Raw genomic sequence first — 16,938 nt, forward strand, 5'->3', positions numbered from 1 at the left:
ACATACTGATGTGCAAAACACTGTTTCTCCAGGCTGGCTACAAAGGTAACTATACCTCAGTGAGGTGCACTTATCATCTTTTGCGAAGCACAGACCTGAGTAATCTTTTATGCACGCATTTTCACAAAGTCGCACATTAATGAACTGCTTAACATAATTTTGCATTGCAGCAGCTTAATAGCCCTCTTTCGTGAAATGCTTCACAGCTTAGTACATCAGCTTCTATGAAAAATACTACCATTGAGAATTTAAAGGAAGGCCTGTCCCCTTTCCCTGCCCTGTACCATCCAGTTGGGAAATTATTTTCAGAGTCTGTCTTTAAAATGCTTCTGCTTCATCATATAATCTGTCCTTCAGAGGAATACGTCTAGAACATATTGTGAAGTGTCTGGTTCATTGTATTCCAAATCCTGCTGGATTAGATATAATCCCAACATTGTTCGTCGTTTAATCACATAAGGTTTTTAGATACACAGTTGCTTTCTTTTTCTATTAATAGATGACTGGAACAAGGCCTTCTAAGCCCTGGTTAATACTTCATGTCCTTCGGCTCCAAATCTATTGTTGTTCATGGTTATTTATTCTTCCTTTTTCCTCTTCCTCTCTAGGTCATAGCCAACACGCCTGCCAAGTTAGTATTAAATACTTTGTGTTTTGCTATGCGTTTGGGGACTGTTTGTGCTGGTAGCATGAACCAATTTGATGCTATGCCTGCTTGTAACTGGAAAGTGTATAAAAAGTTTAATTTGTACGATGCAACTAAATATAGTGCAACTATATATAGCTTTTGCTGATTATGCTGTTTATTTCTTCTCATATAATTGATCATTTTACCTGCCCGAATGGCAAAGGATTTTGGAGTCGTAACCATCATATGGAAGTCATTTTTGGTAACTTGAGATCATGAAAGCAGACTCTCTTCTTTGAAAATACCTTCTTGACATTTTTTGGGATGTGCCTGGAGCATCCTATTTTAATTTTTGTGAATGACTTACTTGAGTTTTTGGCAATCAAAAAAGATAACGGGATATCAGGAAAGATCTTCCAAAACCTAAAATATTGATCAGTTGGCCTGATTAAGGTGAGAGTTGCGTAGCTGGCTATTGAATGGATGTATGCCAACTGAACATAGTTGGCTTTATGCAAACTTTCTGGAGGTCTGAAAAAATGGCTTCATCCAACCTTTTCACCTCTGCTCATATATGTGGAAGCAGTTATGCTCATGAGTAAATTATATAGCTAGGGGTTCATCAGTATAACTGTTTAGGGCAGGAGTCCTTCTGACACCTTCCTTAGATATAGTTGTGATAGGCATAGGGATATAACAGTTGTTTCAAATGAACTTCAGAAATATTCAAAAGAACACCTTTTCCTATATTCAAATGAGTTTGGGAGGCCGTTTTCAAAGGCTTCTAGCCAGCTAGCTAAGGAGCTAGCTGGCTAGAGTAGAGGTTATCAAAATTGTCCCCTTCTCAGAGATTAGATATGGCTCTTCTAAAAATGGATGTTTTGGGAGAAGGGCTTAAATTGATTAAATGTGAGCACATAGTTTTTCCTGTAAACCCACATCCACAGAGTGAGCAAGGGAAAGCGTGCAGGTACATTTGCACCCTCATAAGTGTTAACAAACGTTGAAAAAGAAATTACCAGGCTAGTTTCTCACTGAAAATTCCCTAACACTTGGAAACAAATGCAGCCATGTACTTTGCCACTAGGCAGCTTAATAGAAACGTCCAACCTTGATGTACAATTATGTAATGACAGTCTTGTATTCTTTGGCCCTTCATTGAATTTAGTTCTTAAAACATTCTGCTGAAAAAGCAGAATATGACTTCCTCTGATATTCAGGATCTATGGTTTGCTAGTAGCCTGTTATCCTCCCAGTATAATACCTTAAGTCACTAACCTGAAGATACTAAGGGCCAGATTTAAGGAATGGGCAAAATTAGGGCAAGAAAAGTGTAAAACCTCTGCCAGTCAGCTCAGTTGTGAATTAGTGCATTTTTTTTGCCTAAGACTTATATTTCCTGAAATGTCTAAAAGAAGAAAATATTCACAGAAGACGTTGTACAAGCACTTGTGTGAAACAGAATTAGGAGACTTGACTCTGATATTTAAAGAAATGAAAGTATCCCACATTTCTTTTTGCATGTGCTTTTGCTAGTATAATTTATCTGTGAAAATGTTACAGGAAATTATAATCTTGGGTTAGAATATGTTATTTCAAAATTGTGCAAGGAAAACTGACCTTCAGGCTTTTTGTACTTTTTTTTTTTTGCTGGATCCTTACACCTAAGCCTAATCAACAGTAAATTGTTGCTTCAAATAGCGGTAATGCTCTAGCGCACATTAAAGAGTGGATATCGCGCAATAGAGCACTATAGCGGCAATATCATGCGATATATGTAATAATTGGCATGACACTGCCCAGATTCCCACCCCTATTGCAATGGCCTGCTTTGCATGCAATTTGCATGCATGAATAATGCAAATACATGCAAAGAAGGTCATTAATAGACAATTTCATGTTAACATTTTATCGCAGCCAACCGAGAAAGTGGTCAGCCGCAATAAAATAAAATCTCCTGGGATTTTGATAAATGTAACGCGGGAGCCCTGGGACCCTAATGCGGATCCCGAGGCTCCCATGTTACATTTAAAAAGGCCATGCAAATTTGAAAAAACTTGCTGCAGCAAATAGAAAAGTTGAATGAGGGTCAGAGCTGATCCCTGGCTCAACACGGTGCAACCCCTATTCCTCAAAGTCAATTTTTTATAAAGTGTCCACGTGTGGCAACGGCTCCCCTCCCCCCCCAAAGGTTACAATAAAAGTCATTGGTATTCAGGGTGATCCCCCAATCCCTCCACCCTAATAGTAAAAGAACCTCATTGGGGTATAGTACCCCAATGCTGTTCTTTATTATTGGGAGGAGGGGATGGGGATGGGGATGGGGAGGGGGAGGGGGAGGTAACACTGAATACCATTGACTTTTATTATAACCCTTGGTAGGAGGCTGTTGCCATGCATGAAGTGGACAATTTTTTTTTTACCTTGAGGAGTCTGAGCCACCTCAAGTGGCAGCCCCAGGTTGAGCCAGGGGTCAACTCTGACCCCCGCTCCACTTTTTCTTTCAGTGGGCAACTTCTTAAGCAGCTGGCCATTTAAGGTGATGGCGGTCCATTGCACCTAAAGGGCCACTTGCTGCATTCTTTTGTCCTACAGTGTTTGGCCGCGAGTCAAAAAACAACTTGCCATAGAACCTCAATATGTTTTCAAGGGTGGCCCCACTATTACAGTAACACCCTGCCGCAACAAAAGTTGGACCCCTCCTACAAACAAATTGTGGTTTTATGGATCCAGGTTTGAGATGGGGCCAAATGTGCTGAGCTTTTTGCCCCCTAGTTAAAGATTGAGAAAAAAAAAGCCTTAGCGGCCATTGTACTGTACTATCTATGGCTTCACAAGAAGTTTTCCTTGCCATACTGGGCCAGTCCCATAATATGCATACAGCTTTGCAGGGATCTTTTTTATGGTAAAGTATGCATAAAATTGCACAAACTCTTGGAGGTGTAGTTTAATTTTTGGAAAATTTGCTACTTTGCATGACATTCTGTGCATAATTTCGCTACGCCAAAATTACTAATGAGCTAATTTGCATAATTTTTAAATTGATTGGTTCTTTTGTATAATTATAGTGAACAACTTTACAAACATAAAATTACCCATGGAAAAATGGCAAATAGTGCATGCTAAATGATAAGTACAATTATGTGCACTATTTGCTGTTCTGCATTTTTTGCATTTGCGACGCCATTGGTGTCCAAGTAAATCTAGGGGAAAGGGGTATTTATATATTTATATTTCACCTTTTAGGACTTCAAAATACTATAGGTATTTCCCTATCCCCAGAGGGCTTACAATCTAAGGGGTCTATTTGCTTAAGTTTTTCTCCGATTTCATGTCTATGGGAAAAATACTTAAGCCCAAATTTTCAAAGCCCGGCATGAGCAAAGACAGGGGAATATGCACGTGGCTGGGCCATGAGCAAGCCGAGCGCATTTTAAAAATGGCCCAGCCATGTGCATACCTCTCGATATGTGCCGAAGTGTTGTGTACCTTGAAAGAGGCGGGCCGGGGAGCAGGGACGGCACAGGGTGGGGTCCGACCGGGACAGCAGCTCGGAGGAGCAGGTAAGTTTTAAAACAAAAAAATTATGATAGGGTAGTTTTAGGGGTCGGGAATGAGAGGGGAAAAGGAAGGAAGGCTAGGTAGGGGGATAGGAAAGTTCCCTCCCAGTCTGCTCCTTAATTGGAGCAGACTAGGAGGGATCTGGTGTAGGCCTGATTGCATTGCTGTGTGTTATTTTTTTAAATCTCCCCCTTGCGCATGCAAGACGCCACCCGCCCACACATGCATGTGCACGTGGGAATCGTATTTATAACATGCGCGCGGTGATGCCCGCATCTTATAAAATCGCTGCATCCATGTGCACGCACTGGGAACCATGTGCACATGGAGCCACGCACGGGCCTTTGAAAATCTACCCCTTAGTAAATAGAGCCCTAAGTTGGTACTTGAGGTAATGGAGAGTAGTTTAGTATAGTGTAATTATTAAAACTTGATTGATCGCCTTTTTGTGTATCATAATCAAAGCAATTTACTATAAAATTTGAATAAAACATTTAAAATCCAATCAAACATAAATCAATCTACTACACACATAGGGGTAGATTTTCAAAGGGTTGCGCACATAAGATACGCACGCAACCCCCAAAAACCTCCCCCTGCCTCTCCCTGCACGCGTAGAGCTCCGGGACGCGGTATGTCCTGGGGCTTGCAAAAAGGGGCGGGGTGTGGGCGTGGCCTGAGCCTCCAGGCACAGCAGCCATTTGCTGCTGTGCCCAGGATCGCGGGCCGGCCATTGGCCGGCGCGCGTAACTTCTTCAACAAAGGTAAGGGGGGGTTCTAGGTAGAGCTGGGGGGCAGGTTAGGTAAGGGAAGGGAGGGGAGGGGAAGGTGCGGGGGGGGGGGGTGGGTGGAAGGAAAGTTCCCTCCGAGGCTGTTCCGGTTTCGAAGCAGCCTCGGAGGGAACGGAGGCAGGCTGCGCGGCTCGATGCGTGCAAGTTGCAGAATTGTGCACCCCCTTGCGCGCGCCAACCTTGGGGCGTAGATTTGTTCGCGCCGGGTTGCGCAAACAAATCTGCCCCATAGATTGTGATTATAACATCTTGACAAGTAGCTGCAGTGGGATTTTAACCCTGATTTCTCTGGTTTCTAGGCCACTACTCTAACCATTAGGCTATTCCTCTACTCTTTTAAATGCAGAGAGAAGGTATAAATGAGGATAAATAAAAAAAAAATAGTCATAAAACAGGAGCATGTAAAGAGACATGCAGTTTCATAGAGACATCAAATGAGGTGGACCACAAGGGCCATGGTTCAACCGAACTCTAGCCCTTCCTAAAAAACTGTTATGGGAGATTTGGGGCCAGGTTGGGCAGGACGTAGCTGCTCAAGGGCAGGAGGAAGAGGATGGGAGCAGCAGTACGTTGCCCACCTCTGCAGCTCTAGGTTCGACGGCTGCTTTGAACTACACAGAACTCTGTACGGCAGGTCAAAGCAACAGGTGGGCCAGGCAGCAGAAGAGGAGAAAGAGGAAGATTCAGCTGAAGTATCATAACTCTCCTCCTACAATGAGGGGTAAAAAAGATGGCGCAGAGAAAGAGAGAGGAAATGGATGGTGGACATTGGGCAGAGAGACGTGGGGAGGGCATAGAACTTAATTGACTTATACCTCCCACCCAAAAAGGTGTTCAGCTGCCCCTGTGAAGTTGTATCGCTTTTTCTGATTTAAATCTCTAACCATGGGTCTCTTTTATAGAGCGCATGAATTATTAGAGGACAGAATCAAACCCGCCATTACTAATATAAATCTATCCAGGCCTGGAACGCTCTTCATACTTGAAACTATAGCAACTTAATTACAAAGCATGTTTCACGATATTATGGTTGTACTATTATGTTTTGGCATTTTCAGAACCCTGGAGTGTCGCTCTCCCCTCCCTCTTCTGCATGTAGCACAAACCTGCATTGGGATTGTGTGCTCTTCTCAGTTGCATGGTATCTGTGCTTTTTTAGTGTTTGTATTTCACTGCAGTACTACTCCTCTTCCTTTCCTTCTTGAAGGTATTTCATCATCAACAAAACCATTTCAGGTTGTGTGAATCCACAGCGCTAGAGATTCAGCTTAATTATTTGTGCATATGGTGATGGAGAATTCCAAATTTCCTATGATAGAGGGAGGCTCAGTTCATGAGGGAGAGAAGGGGCTCTTAGGGCAAGCTTTAAGGACTGGGCAAAAAAATGCCACAACATTTATGGCACATCCAACTTATGCAAACTTTTTGCCATGTGGCAAATTTGTACCTTAGGTAAAACTTGAGTTGTTTAAACATTTTTATGGGTAAAATTCTGGCATGATTTGCACAATTTCCTAATGCATAGTCATTTTAAGGAGGATTTATGATAAATAATATGATGATTTAAAAAAAATATATATATTTCTCTAGCAGTTTTTCTGCCACAGACATTTCAATAAAATTTTGACAAAGTGCTGTATAACTGGTATTTTGCCATACTTTTTGCACTTTTAAAAAGATAGTGTAATGAGACAGCTTTGTGTGGAGAACACATTTATTTTTCCCTTTTTTTTTGGGGGGGGGGGGGCCTGGCTGTTTCTTCCTGCTCCTTTGTACTTTCAGCTCGGTCAGAATGAGGGCTGGGATCTGGAGCTGTGAGCCTTCCTTTGCAACTACCTGGGCACCTTTTCTCCCCACAACTTACATTTAGTCCAGTCATGGCAGTGATGGTCCTAGGGCTCCTTCTGGAATCCTGAAATCATGTGCCCCTGTTCTGGCCACTGGGTGTCACCCTTAGGTAAGGGCCATTGTCCCCTTTCCTGCGTGGGCTGTGAATGCCACCTCATCAACATCCCCAGCCCTGGCTAATCTGGGGAGAGGAAGTCCTGCTGCAGAGATTGAACTGGGGACCTTCTGCAAGACTGGGCACTGCACTAACCAACTGAGCGACTGGGTCGGCCCTTTTTTTCCCTTTTGTGATGTTTGTCTAATGAATATATCTATAAAGCAGGGAAAGTGATCCAAAAAACATGTAAATTACAATTTTTAAAATTTTTATCAGAAAAAAAAATCCCAATAACATCTATATTCCAAAACTAGTTTGACTGGTTATCTAGGGGAAGCTTATTATCTCCGCTGAAATTTTAGAAAATTCCGAGGAATTCAAATTAAGAATGACTTAATATTTTTCCCCACTCTTACTGATGAAAATGTATAAGAAATTTGAAAGTTTCACAGCAAATATAATTTAAAAAATCTTGCAATTACTTTTCTAGTGTAAATCTAGTAGCCTTTGTGGTCCTGGAGAAAATGGGATTCTTTGTATTCTGAAGAAAGTAGTGTTTCACAGACCTCTCCTGGAGGTACACCTAGCCACTCAGGTTTTCAAGATACCCATGATGAAGATACTTGAGATAGATTTGCATATTTTGGAGACTCAGGGTATGCAAATCATTCATATTCATTGTAGCAGTCCTTAAAACCCAACTGACTAGATGTGCCTCCAGGAGAAGGTTGGGAAACTCTAGTGTAAAAAGCTCATGACTTATATCATTTTTGTTAGTCCTCTAAAAGGAATTCCACCGTATTAAGACTACAATGACTTCTGATGAGGCAACTGGTTGTTCCATTAGGTACAAACATTTCAGGCCCTCCCTCAGCATGCTAGGGTGGCCAGAAAAGTAGAACTATGAGATAAATTGTTCCAGTTACCTCCTAACTAACTCCAGGCAATCAGGGACACTTTGAGTACATTCAGATGTTTTAATTCTCATCTTCAAGAATTTTGGAATTTTTGTTGACAAAACAGGATGAGAAATCCACAAATTCTAAAAACTAACTTTAATGTCCCTAAACATATGGAGAGAGAGAAAGTTCGCGGAGACCAAGAACATATAACAGAAAGTTACAGAAATAGTCCCACTTGTATTGAGTACTACAGGACTGATATGTTCATTACACCTTATGAACTCCAGAGAAAGCTCTTTTTCGCAAGTATTGAGGCGAGCACTTGCAGTAAATATGAGAGACTGAAATTCTATCCAACATATCCTGGCTTACAAATGAGGCTCATTCTTGCATTTGGAATCACTACCTCAAGAGATGGAAAGTCTGCAGTAGAGTTCCCCTTTCGGTGTTGCTGCCAGCACTATTCTTTATGATACAGTGATGTGCCAGCTATCATACCAAATCACACACCAATACGGTACAGCACCATGTATAGGGAGGTTAAATGCATGCGTGATGAGCTGTACTCTAGCTGAAAGGTTTTTTTGATGTGAGATGCCTTGGCTAGTCACCTATACTTTTTATGTTTCTCTTAATTGTCACCTACTTGCTACTTTCTTCTTTCTTGCACCATTTTCTTCAAACCTCACTTCACTTCCTCTCAGCGCTGAGTATGTTGAACGCTTCAACCCCAATCTCCTGAAAGACTCTGCCCTGTCTACACACAAACCAATTGAGGTGAAGGGCCCTGGAGGTAAAGCCACTATCATCCATGCGCAGTATAATACTCCAATCAGCATGTACTCCCAGGATGCTATTATGGATGCGATTGCCGGTCAAGCACAGGCCAGAGGCAGCGATCTCTCTGGGTAAGATTAATTTCACAGTGTGCTGTCTACATAATTAATGGCTATTAACTAGTTTTCTTATCTGAATCATGATATGTGCTACCCTGAAAAACAAATTTAAAACGGAGAAAAAAGTTACAAACCTTTAGTAATATTTTCTACCTTAAGATGCAAATGAGTTTCTTGAAATTCAAGAAAATAATCATTGAAGGATACATTTTCAATAATGCACCTAAGCCAAAGTATTCATGCACTTTTCAGCCCGCACAAACCAAACTTGATCTTCCAACACAAAGGACCTGCATAGTTTGTGTTGGAAGATCAAGTTGTTTGATGCGAACCTTTAGTTATCTCAAATGAGGGCGTAAAGTACGCATGCACGTTTTTAAAAATCAAACATATGCATGTAGTTTTTTTTCCCCAGACCAACTTATGCTTTCTATTCCTCCCCCCAGAATACCTTTTTTTAATGCAACTAAAATGAGTCACCTCGTGAAAGTACTTGCATTCTTAATGCAATTAAAAATCAACTTACACAGATTCCGCCTCTCTGCCTGCGTAACCCTTGTTTTTACCAGTGTAGATCGAGACCAAGCATTTGAAAATTTATCCTTGAATGTTTCAGCAGTAATCACCCAGGTACCCATCAATAAGAGTAATCTTATCACTGGTTTCTATGAAGTAGGTAAATTTGGATATATCAAAGCATATCTGATAACTCACCATTACTGGCTGAATGAACATGTCAATATATATATATATATAGTCATAGATGAAGCAATGTTTCTAAATAGAATTTTTGAGTAGGTTGTAAGTCAGTAGGAAAGATACATCTTAAAAAGAGGACAGAATTTTTACTCATATTCATTCTCAAGGGATTAAAATTGATTGTTAAAATCCAAAATGTTGTTGCATCGTAACTGAATGCAGAATTTCTAGAGCTGTAGAACCAGATCCCATACATTTTGGAAGTAAAAAGAAATTACACTTGGTTTTCGACAAGGTCTAAAGAATATTTAGAGAGATGGTTCATTCACAGACCCCCTTCATGCTTCTAACTACCAAGAATTAACAAATTGTGAATAAACATTCTGCTATAATGCCACTCAATGAACATTCTTAGAGACGTCACTGAGCTTTTCCAGGTCTTGAAAGTCATATATATTCTAGATACAGGATTTCAGCTTAATTCTTTCTGTGCTCTTCTCTCCTAATGAACAGAATATCTAGACTGAATCAGGGTCTTTGCTTAAATTGTGCTCAAACTCCATTTCTTTTGCCCACCTCTACAAGTATAATTTTTTATTTTCCTTTACCTTCTTTTTTTGCTTAATTCATACATCCCCACTATGTCAGTGAAATGTTCACTATTACTTATCTATTGATTGCCAAACCTCTACACTCATAGAATATTTCCCATATTCACCACTGACAGCTCTTGAATTTTTTGACATATAAATCAATGAAGACACTCAGTGTATATGGACATGTGATTGTACCTATAATCGTAAATATTTTAACTTGGTCTTCAAAATCAATTGGATCTTAAATCACAGAAGTTTCATGAACTGTCCTCGCAGCATACCATTCTAGAGTCACTGGACTCAATTCAAGCAAGAATAAAGACCTGATCTACTAAAGCAGTGTGCCTACTCTGTGTCTATGGGGAGAAAAGCTTAGAGAATCGGGCCTTTAATGTAAGCATTTGCTGTTTCAAACATTTTTTTTTGGCTTCCTTCAGCCCCAGTAGTATCTTCGTAAACTTCATTTTGTGATCCTTCCTTTCCATCTGATTCCACCAGAACACTTTTTTTTTTGTTTTGTTTGCTATCAAATCACCTCTTCCCTATACATATCTCGAATGTCAGCACCCTGCAGGCAGGCAGTGTAAGAAGCATTGTTTCATGCTTAGGCTGCTAGGCAGTATTGCTGTTATGCTTAAGACTTCAGACCTCATAGAGTGAAATGGTTTGCTCTGAATTATATACCCTTGCCAGTCCCAGCAAAATTATGCCAGGATTCCCTACAGGCAAACTCCATATAGATCTGAAGGCAGTATTAGAACATGGTAGAACACAAGTAAGACACTCCGCTCAATTTGATCTACATACAAGATAATTACATCCATATTAAGAAAGTTGAACACAGATATATAGTTATGAATGTGTTATTGTTTGAATCTAAAGATATACTCATGAAAGAATTGCCGAGACAACATATTAGCCAGCCACATTTATAGTAGAAACCCCTCCCCTTTAAAGTACCTAATAGATACAAAGGGTTGTTTCAGCCTAGCCAATCTATCAGTTTTTACTGAACCCTTTATATAAGAGTTTATATAATTGCAAAGATGTACAGGATCAATTTGGGAATAAGCTTGTAGGAAAGGCCACTCTCGGAGGCAGGATGCTGGGTTTGATAGATCTTTGGTCTGACCTAGCATGGCATCTGTTAAGTCCCTGTGTACATTAACATTCCATTTATGAGCCATAATGCTTCTGTGCTGAAACAGTGATTAATAATGAAGTAGTATTATCAAAACAGTGCAGGGTTCAATGCTTCCAAGCTGTTACTCCTGTTACTTAAGGTGCTCCTTTGAATAAGCACAGAGTTCTTTCTATAAGATTGCTCTGGAGAGAGTGAGAGCAGCAACAAAGGGAATGTTACAGCAAAGGGAATTATAAAGGACACCGTGTATATGGAAGCAGATTATTATTATTATTATCCTTATTTGTATAGCATATACCAGATGAGAACAGTGCTGTACAGAAACACATATTAGACTTACAGTATGTCATAAAAACGTATAGAAAGGGACGGCACATGGAAATATCCAACATAGAAAAGGTATCCATACTGTAACTAAACACTGCTTGTCATTTATACATTGTCAGTTTTGGAAAGTATTTCAAGTTGTACATTTTAAAAAATGCATATTCAACTGAACAGACTTGATCATAGATCATCTTTCAGTATCTACCATTAGATGCAAACAGTATTAAGCAAGCCATAGTAAAACATTTTCACAAGTCACTCAAATATAAAGCCATGACTCCTAATCAAAGCAGCCTGATAAATGCAGTCAATTTAATTTAATTCTTGTCTACTGCTAAGTTTAAGATGCTTCAAAGTCCTGTCTAAAACTTACCTTCACAAAACACCGACTTTGCAAAAAGAACTGCTAGTGCAGAGAAAGTACATGAAAAGTAATAAAACTAATGCCATTTTTAAAGAAATGTTCTGGCTAAATATACAGCATTTATTACCAAAGCTTTTCCTTTTAACTTTCTCATTCAAAAACTAAAGGGAGTTTAAAAATGCATAATATTCTTAAAGTAAAACCTACTTTTTTCAGGACTTAAAGCCAGAATCCTAATAGAAGACTTACAGTGTCCCAAATTAGACTCTCTAATTTAAGACACTACACTATGACATGTTGGTTCTTCATGTTGCATTCCTTGTACTGTCGCTCATGCCAGTTTGCCTTACACGTATTATTTTCCTCTCCAACAGTATTAGAAAATGTAAGTTCTAATGGCGATTATTAAAATAATACTGATCGATTTTTGCTTCCCAAGATTACCAGTAATTAACACATTTTCTTATTTTTCTTTTCAATTAATGCTTGCTTCAGCGTTTTTAAATTTTATTTTTGGAAACTGAAATCTTTTTCCGTGACAATTGCTGTTTACATGTACTTTAGATTTTGTGCTTAATCACATTAAAGGTGTATCCGCATAGACTACATATCCTGCTCTTTACAATTGGAATCAATCTGATTGAAGACCAGTGAATATGAGGTTGATCAGGCTCTTCCCAGATAAGAGGGTGTGACATAAAATAGACATTCTTTGTGGTTATTAGTAATGAACCTTCTGCTTTTTTTTTTGTTCAAGATTTGCATAAGTCCAAGATCCAGGTTAAAAGTAATTGATATTTTCAATCTGATGCCCAGCATTCCCTGGGCATAAAAACTGGTAGGCTCAGACAAATCCAATAATACCAATTATATGTACCAATAATTTTATGCAGTTAACTTTCTTGCATTGTTTTATATCATTGAGGGTTTTTTCCTTTAACATTTTCAGCCCTGTGTAGCCTTACGGCAACAAACTGAAGACTGTAAAAGTAATTTTAGCACTATTTTTAAATGTTTTGCCCATTCTAAACCTAGAATAGTTAAAAAAAACAAAAAAAATGCCATTTGTGCAAGTGTGTGTGTGTGTGTGTGTATAGAAGATAAACATTACACCCCTCATTCTAAACTGATTTCAAGTCATTTTAAAATACAAACCAAATGGTCTTCAACCATCCTGAAACACATTTTAAGACTGATTGAAACCTAGTTTTAAATCTATTAAGAGAATTAAATGAGGACTGTACCATGTGCACATATGTTTATTTATTTCGTTATTTTAAAGTATTTTGTTACTCGCCCCTTCTAATATGGTTGTGGAATATCATAGTGTTTCATCATACACATATTCTTTCATTTATACTTAAATCAAGTTACATTTATAGGTAATTAATTAGCCATTTAGGGGTCTATGGTCTAAAGTGTGTTATGGTTAAAGTGTGTGCTAATACATGTTAAAAAGTGCTTAATGCACAAGTTGTATAATACCCAGGTATTAATGCTGCTAATGCCATGTTAGTATTCCTAAAAGCAACCATGATAAAAATAACACAATTCAATAATTATAGTGCACCTGCCTATTTAAATAGGCAAATGCTATTGTAATGAGTTCAGTGCTCATTAACCCAATATTTACAAAGGGGTGTTCAATTTATTCCAGTCACTTTGGAGTGGTAAATTTAACTATACCTCAGAGGTGTAGCTGTTTGCTAGTGCACTGACTAGGTGCAACCATCCATCCATCCAATAGTTCACCTCCCCCTGATAAGTATCCATGCATGTAAAATACAATTCAAATTACAAGGTGGCAAAGCCTGCATCTTGGTGAGGACCAATGAACTGGCAGGGGCAAAGTAGGCTGCTCTTTATCTCTTCCTCCAACTTCCCCAGTCCTGAGGTATAGAAGAGGTGCCAATGACTCTTCTAGGTAGTTGGGTTTTGTTGGTGAGCAGGCAATTGGGCACATGGGATGGGGGGAGTTGACAGCAAGGTCAGACGTTGGAGGATGAGAGAGTTTTTCCAAGGGTTGTGCCAGATAGGTAGAAAATCAGACACGTTATAGGAGGTGAAAGAGACTGCACACTTTGGGAATGACCGAGAACCACTAGAATGATGGCAGTGCCCCTTCCCCATGCCAGATTTTCTCCTACATTCACACTAACCAGTTCCATATCTCTGGTCCAGTTAGCGTGAATTGCAGGGGATCACATAGAGCACTGCTATATTAAAATGGCCATGTTCAGTGTCATGGAGCCATCTTAAGGCAGCAACATTTTGTATCTAATTAGTTCACTAAATATCACATTAAACCACAGTTTAGTGTGGCATTCGAAGTTGCAGGCAGTACTCATTACGTGCTGATCCTAATGCATTTTGATACATAGACCCTTACTATGAATGAAAGAGCATCTAAATAACATACTACTTAGGTCTTCTATACATTACAGAGCAGTTTAGATGATTTATAAAGAAAAATATGATAAAATATGCAGTAGACATGTAAAGATATGGGAACACTATGAATTATTTGCACCCCATTTGCAATATACCTTATTCTCACCCTTATAAAAAATAACCCTGTACACTATCGGGCGGATTTTAAAAGCCCTGCTCGCGTAAATCCGCCCGGATTTACGCGAGCAGGGCCTTGCACGCCGGCGCGCCTATTTTGCATAGGCCGCCGGCACGCGCAGAGCCCCGGGATGCGCGTAGGTCCCGGGGTTTTTTGAAGGGGGCGTGTTGGGGGCGTGTCAGGGGCGGGACCAGGTGACGTGGCGTTTCGGGGGCGGGGCATTTCGGGGGCGGGACCGGGGCATGGTTTCGGCCCGGGGTGTTTCGGGGCGTGGCCGCGCCCTCCGGAACCACCCCCGGGTCGAGTCTCGGTGCGCCAGCAGCCCGCTGGCGCGCGTGGATTTACGTCTCCCTCCGGGAGGTGTAAATCAGTGGATAAAGGTAGGGGGGGGGGGATTTAGATAGGGCCGGGGGGGTGGGTTAGGTAGGGGAAGGGAGGGGAAGGTGAGGGGAGGGCAAAAGAAAGTTCCCTCCGAGGCCGCTCTGATTTCGGAGCGGCCTCGGAGGGAACAGTGACAGGCTGCGCGGCTCGGCGCGCGCCGGCTGCCCAAAATCGGCAGCCTTGCGCGCGCCGATCCAGGATTTTAGAAGATACGCGCGGCTACGTGCGTATCTTATAAAATCCAGCGTACGTTTGTTTGCGCCTGGTGCGCAAACAAAAGTATGCGAACGCGCTTTTTTAAAAAATCTACCCCATTATATTACTTTATACAATTGCTCATCTCACTATGTCATAAGGGGTTTTTCTTATAATAATATGAATGTACATGACAGCCTGAAGTTATATAATGTTATCATATGTCAAAGGAAGGGGAACTCTACAAGGAATCAGGATGTACTCCTACTTGTTATAAATCATTGCTAGGATTAAAAGTTATAGGATAGAAAGTGATGTACTACTATGGGTTAGTAACTGGTTAAAAATAAGAGAACAGAGAGTTGAGCTAAATAGTCAGTTTTACCAATAGTTAGAGGTGAATAGTGGAGTGCCCCAGGGATTTATACTGGGACCAGTGCTGTTTACATAAATGATCTGAAAAAATGGATGGTCAAATTTGCAGATGACACAAAATTATTCAAACAGACTGTGAGGAACCGCAGAAGAATCTTGCTAGTCTGGGTTTGGAGCATCTAAGTAGCAGGTGAAATTGAATGTGTACCAGTGCAGCATGACGTACATAGGAACAATTAATGCTAACTATATTGTAGGTATACAATGCTGGGTTTTCTGTCAGTTGTCACCACACAGGAAAAGGGTCTTGGAGTCATAATTTGCCATATGTTGAAACCCTTAGCTCAGTGTGCGGCAGCAGTCAGAAAAGCAAATAGAATGTTAGGGATTGCTTAGAAAGGAATAGAGAAGAAAAGTGTGAATATCATATTGCCTCTGTGTCGATCCATTGTGTGACTGCAGCTTGAGTATTGTATGCAGTTCTGGTCACCCCATCTCAGAAAGGATATAACGGAAAGAGAAGAGGTACAGAGAAGGGCAACAAAAATGATGAAGGCAATGGAACAGGTCCCTTATGAAGAAAGGCTATAACAGGTTAGGGCTCTTCAGTTTGGAGAAGGGGCATGACAGGGGTTTAAAAATAGCGAGTTCAGTGGAACAAGTAAATAGGAAACAGTTATTTACCCTTTCAAGTAGTCCTAAGACTAAGGAAGACTCCATGAAACCAGCAAGTAGTAGATTAAATACAAAGTGAAGAAAAACATTGTTTTCCACTCAAAACGCACAATCAAGCAGTGAAATTTGTTGCCAGAGGACATTATCAAAGCACTTAGCGTACCTGGGTTCAAAAGGAATTTGGATAAATTCCTAGGGGAAAAGTCCATAAAAACAATATTAGCTAAGTAGACTTTGCAAGGTCATTGATTATCCCTGCGAGTGAGCAACAAGGCATGGATTTACTCTTTTGGATTTGCAGGGTACTCCCTAGTGACTAGGATTCTGGGCTCACAGGGCCTTTCATCTGACTCAGCATGGCACATCTTAAGTCCTAATGTTTTCAAAGAAACAGAAATTATATTACCAATTTAAGTAATGACTGCTAATGCCTCTGCTCCTTCCCCCATTGCCTCATCCACTTTAACCTCATATAGTAAATGACAAAAGATCAGAAGTGCTTTGTTTATTTATCAAAACAAATATATACATGCATTTTTATGAATGGGATTTATTACTGTATGCAATTATACAATCTATATAAACAAATGCAAGTATACTATATATACTTGTATTTGTACATTTTGAGGATAATTTTTCAGTCCAGTTCCATAGGTAAAACAGTGCTTTACACATGGAAATGGGTTTTTACAGCATTGCCCTCCTAATATATATGAGTAAAAGTATGCACCTAGGACTTATATGCTCTAACTTTAACCCACAGTGAGCAAGGGTGTTCCCCGGGTTGGTTTTGGGGAAAGGTTTGCACTTATGTGCATATTCAGACATTTTTAAATTATGCAATTATTTTTTTTCCCAAGAAGCTATGCACACACATCAGCAGCCATAAA

General features: G+C 40.1%; 1 protein-coding gene across 19 annotated transcripts in view; it reads left to right on the forward strand.

Annotated features, from left to right (window-relative positions):
* Nucleotides 1-16,938, forward strand: part of LDB3 (LIM domain binding 3) — a 452,171-nt gene that overhangs the window by 239,599 nt on the left and 195,634 nt on the right. For 3 of the 19 annotated variants that reach the window (XM_029609319.1, XM_029609321.1, XM_029609334.1), the window contains exons 5-6: nt 609-631; nt 8,532-8,735. The exons of 15 other annotated variants lie outside the window; for them this stretch is intronic. In XM_029609319.1, the coding sequence (XP_029465179.1) occupies nt 609-631; nt 8,532-8,735 (227 nt within the window). The remainder of the gene's footprint in view (nt 1-608; nt 632-8,531; nt 8,736-16,938) is intronic. One more of the 19 variants, XM_029609329.1, reaches the window with a different exon arrangement.

This window comes from Rhinatrema bivittatum, chromosome 7 (genome assembly GCF_901001135.1).
Source record: "Rhinatrema bivittatum chromosome 7, aRhiBiv1.1, whole genome shotgun sequence".
Classification (NCBI taxonomy): Eukaryota; Metazoa; Chordata; class Amphibia; order Gymnophiona; family Rhinatrematidae; genus Rhinatrema; species Rhinatrema bivittatum.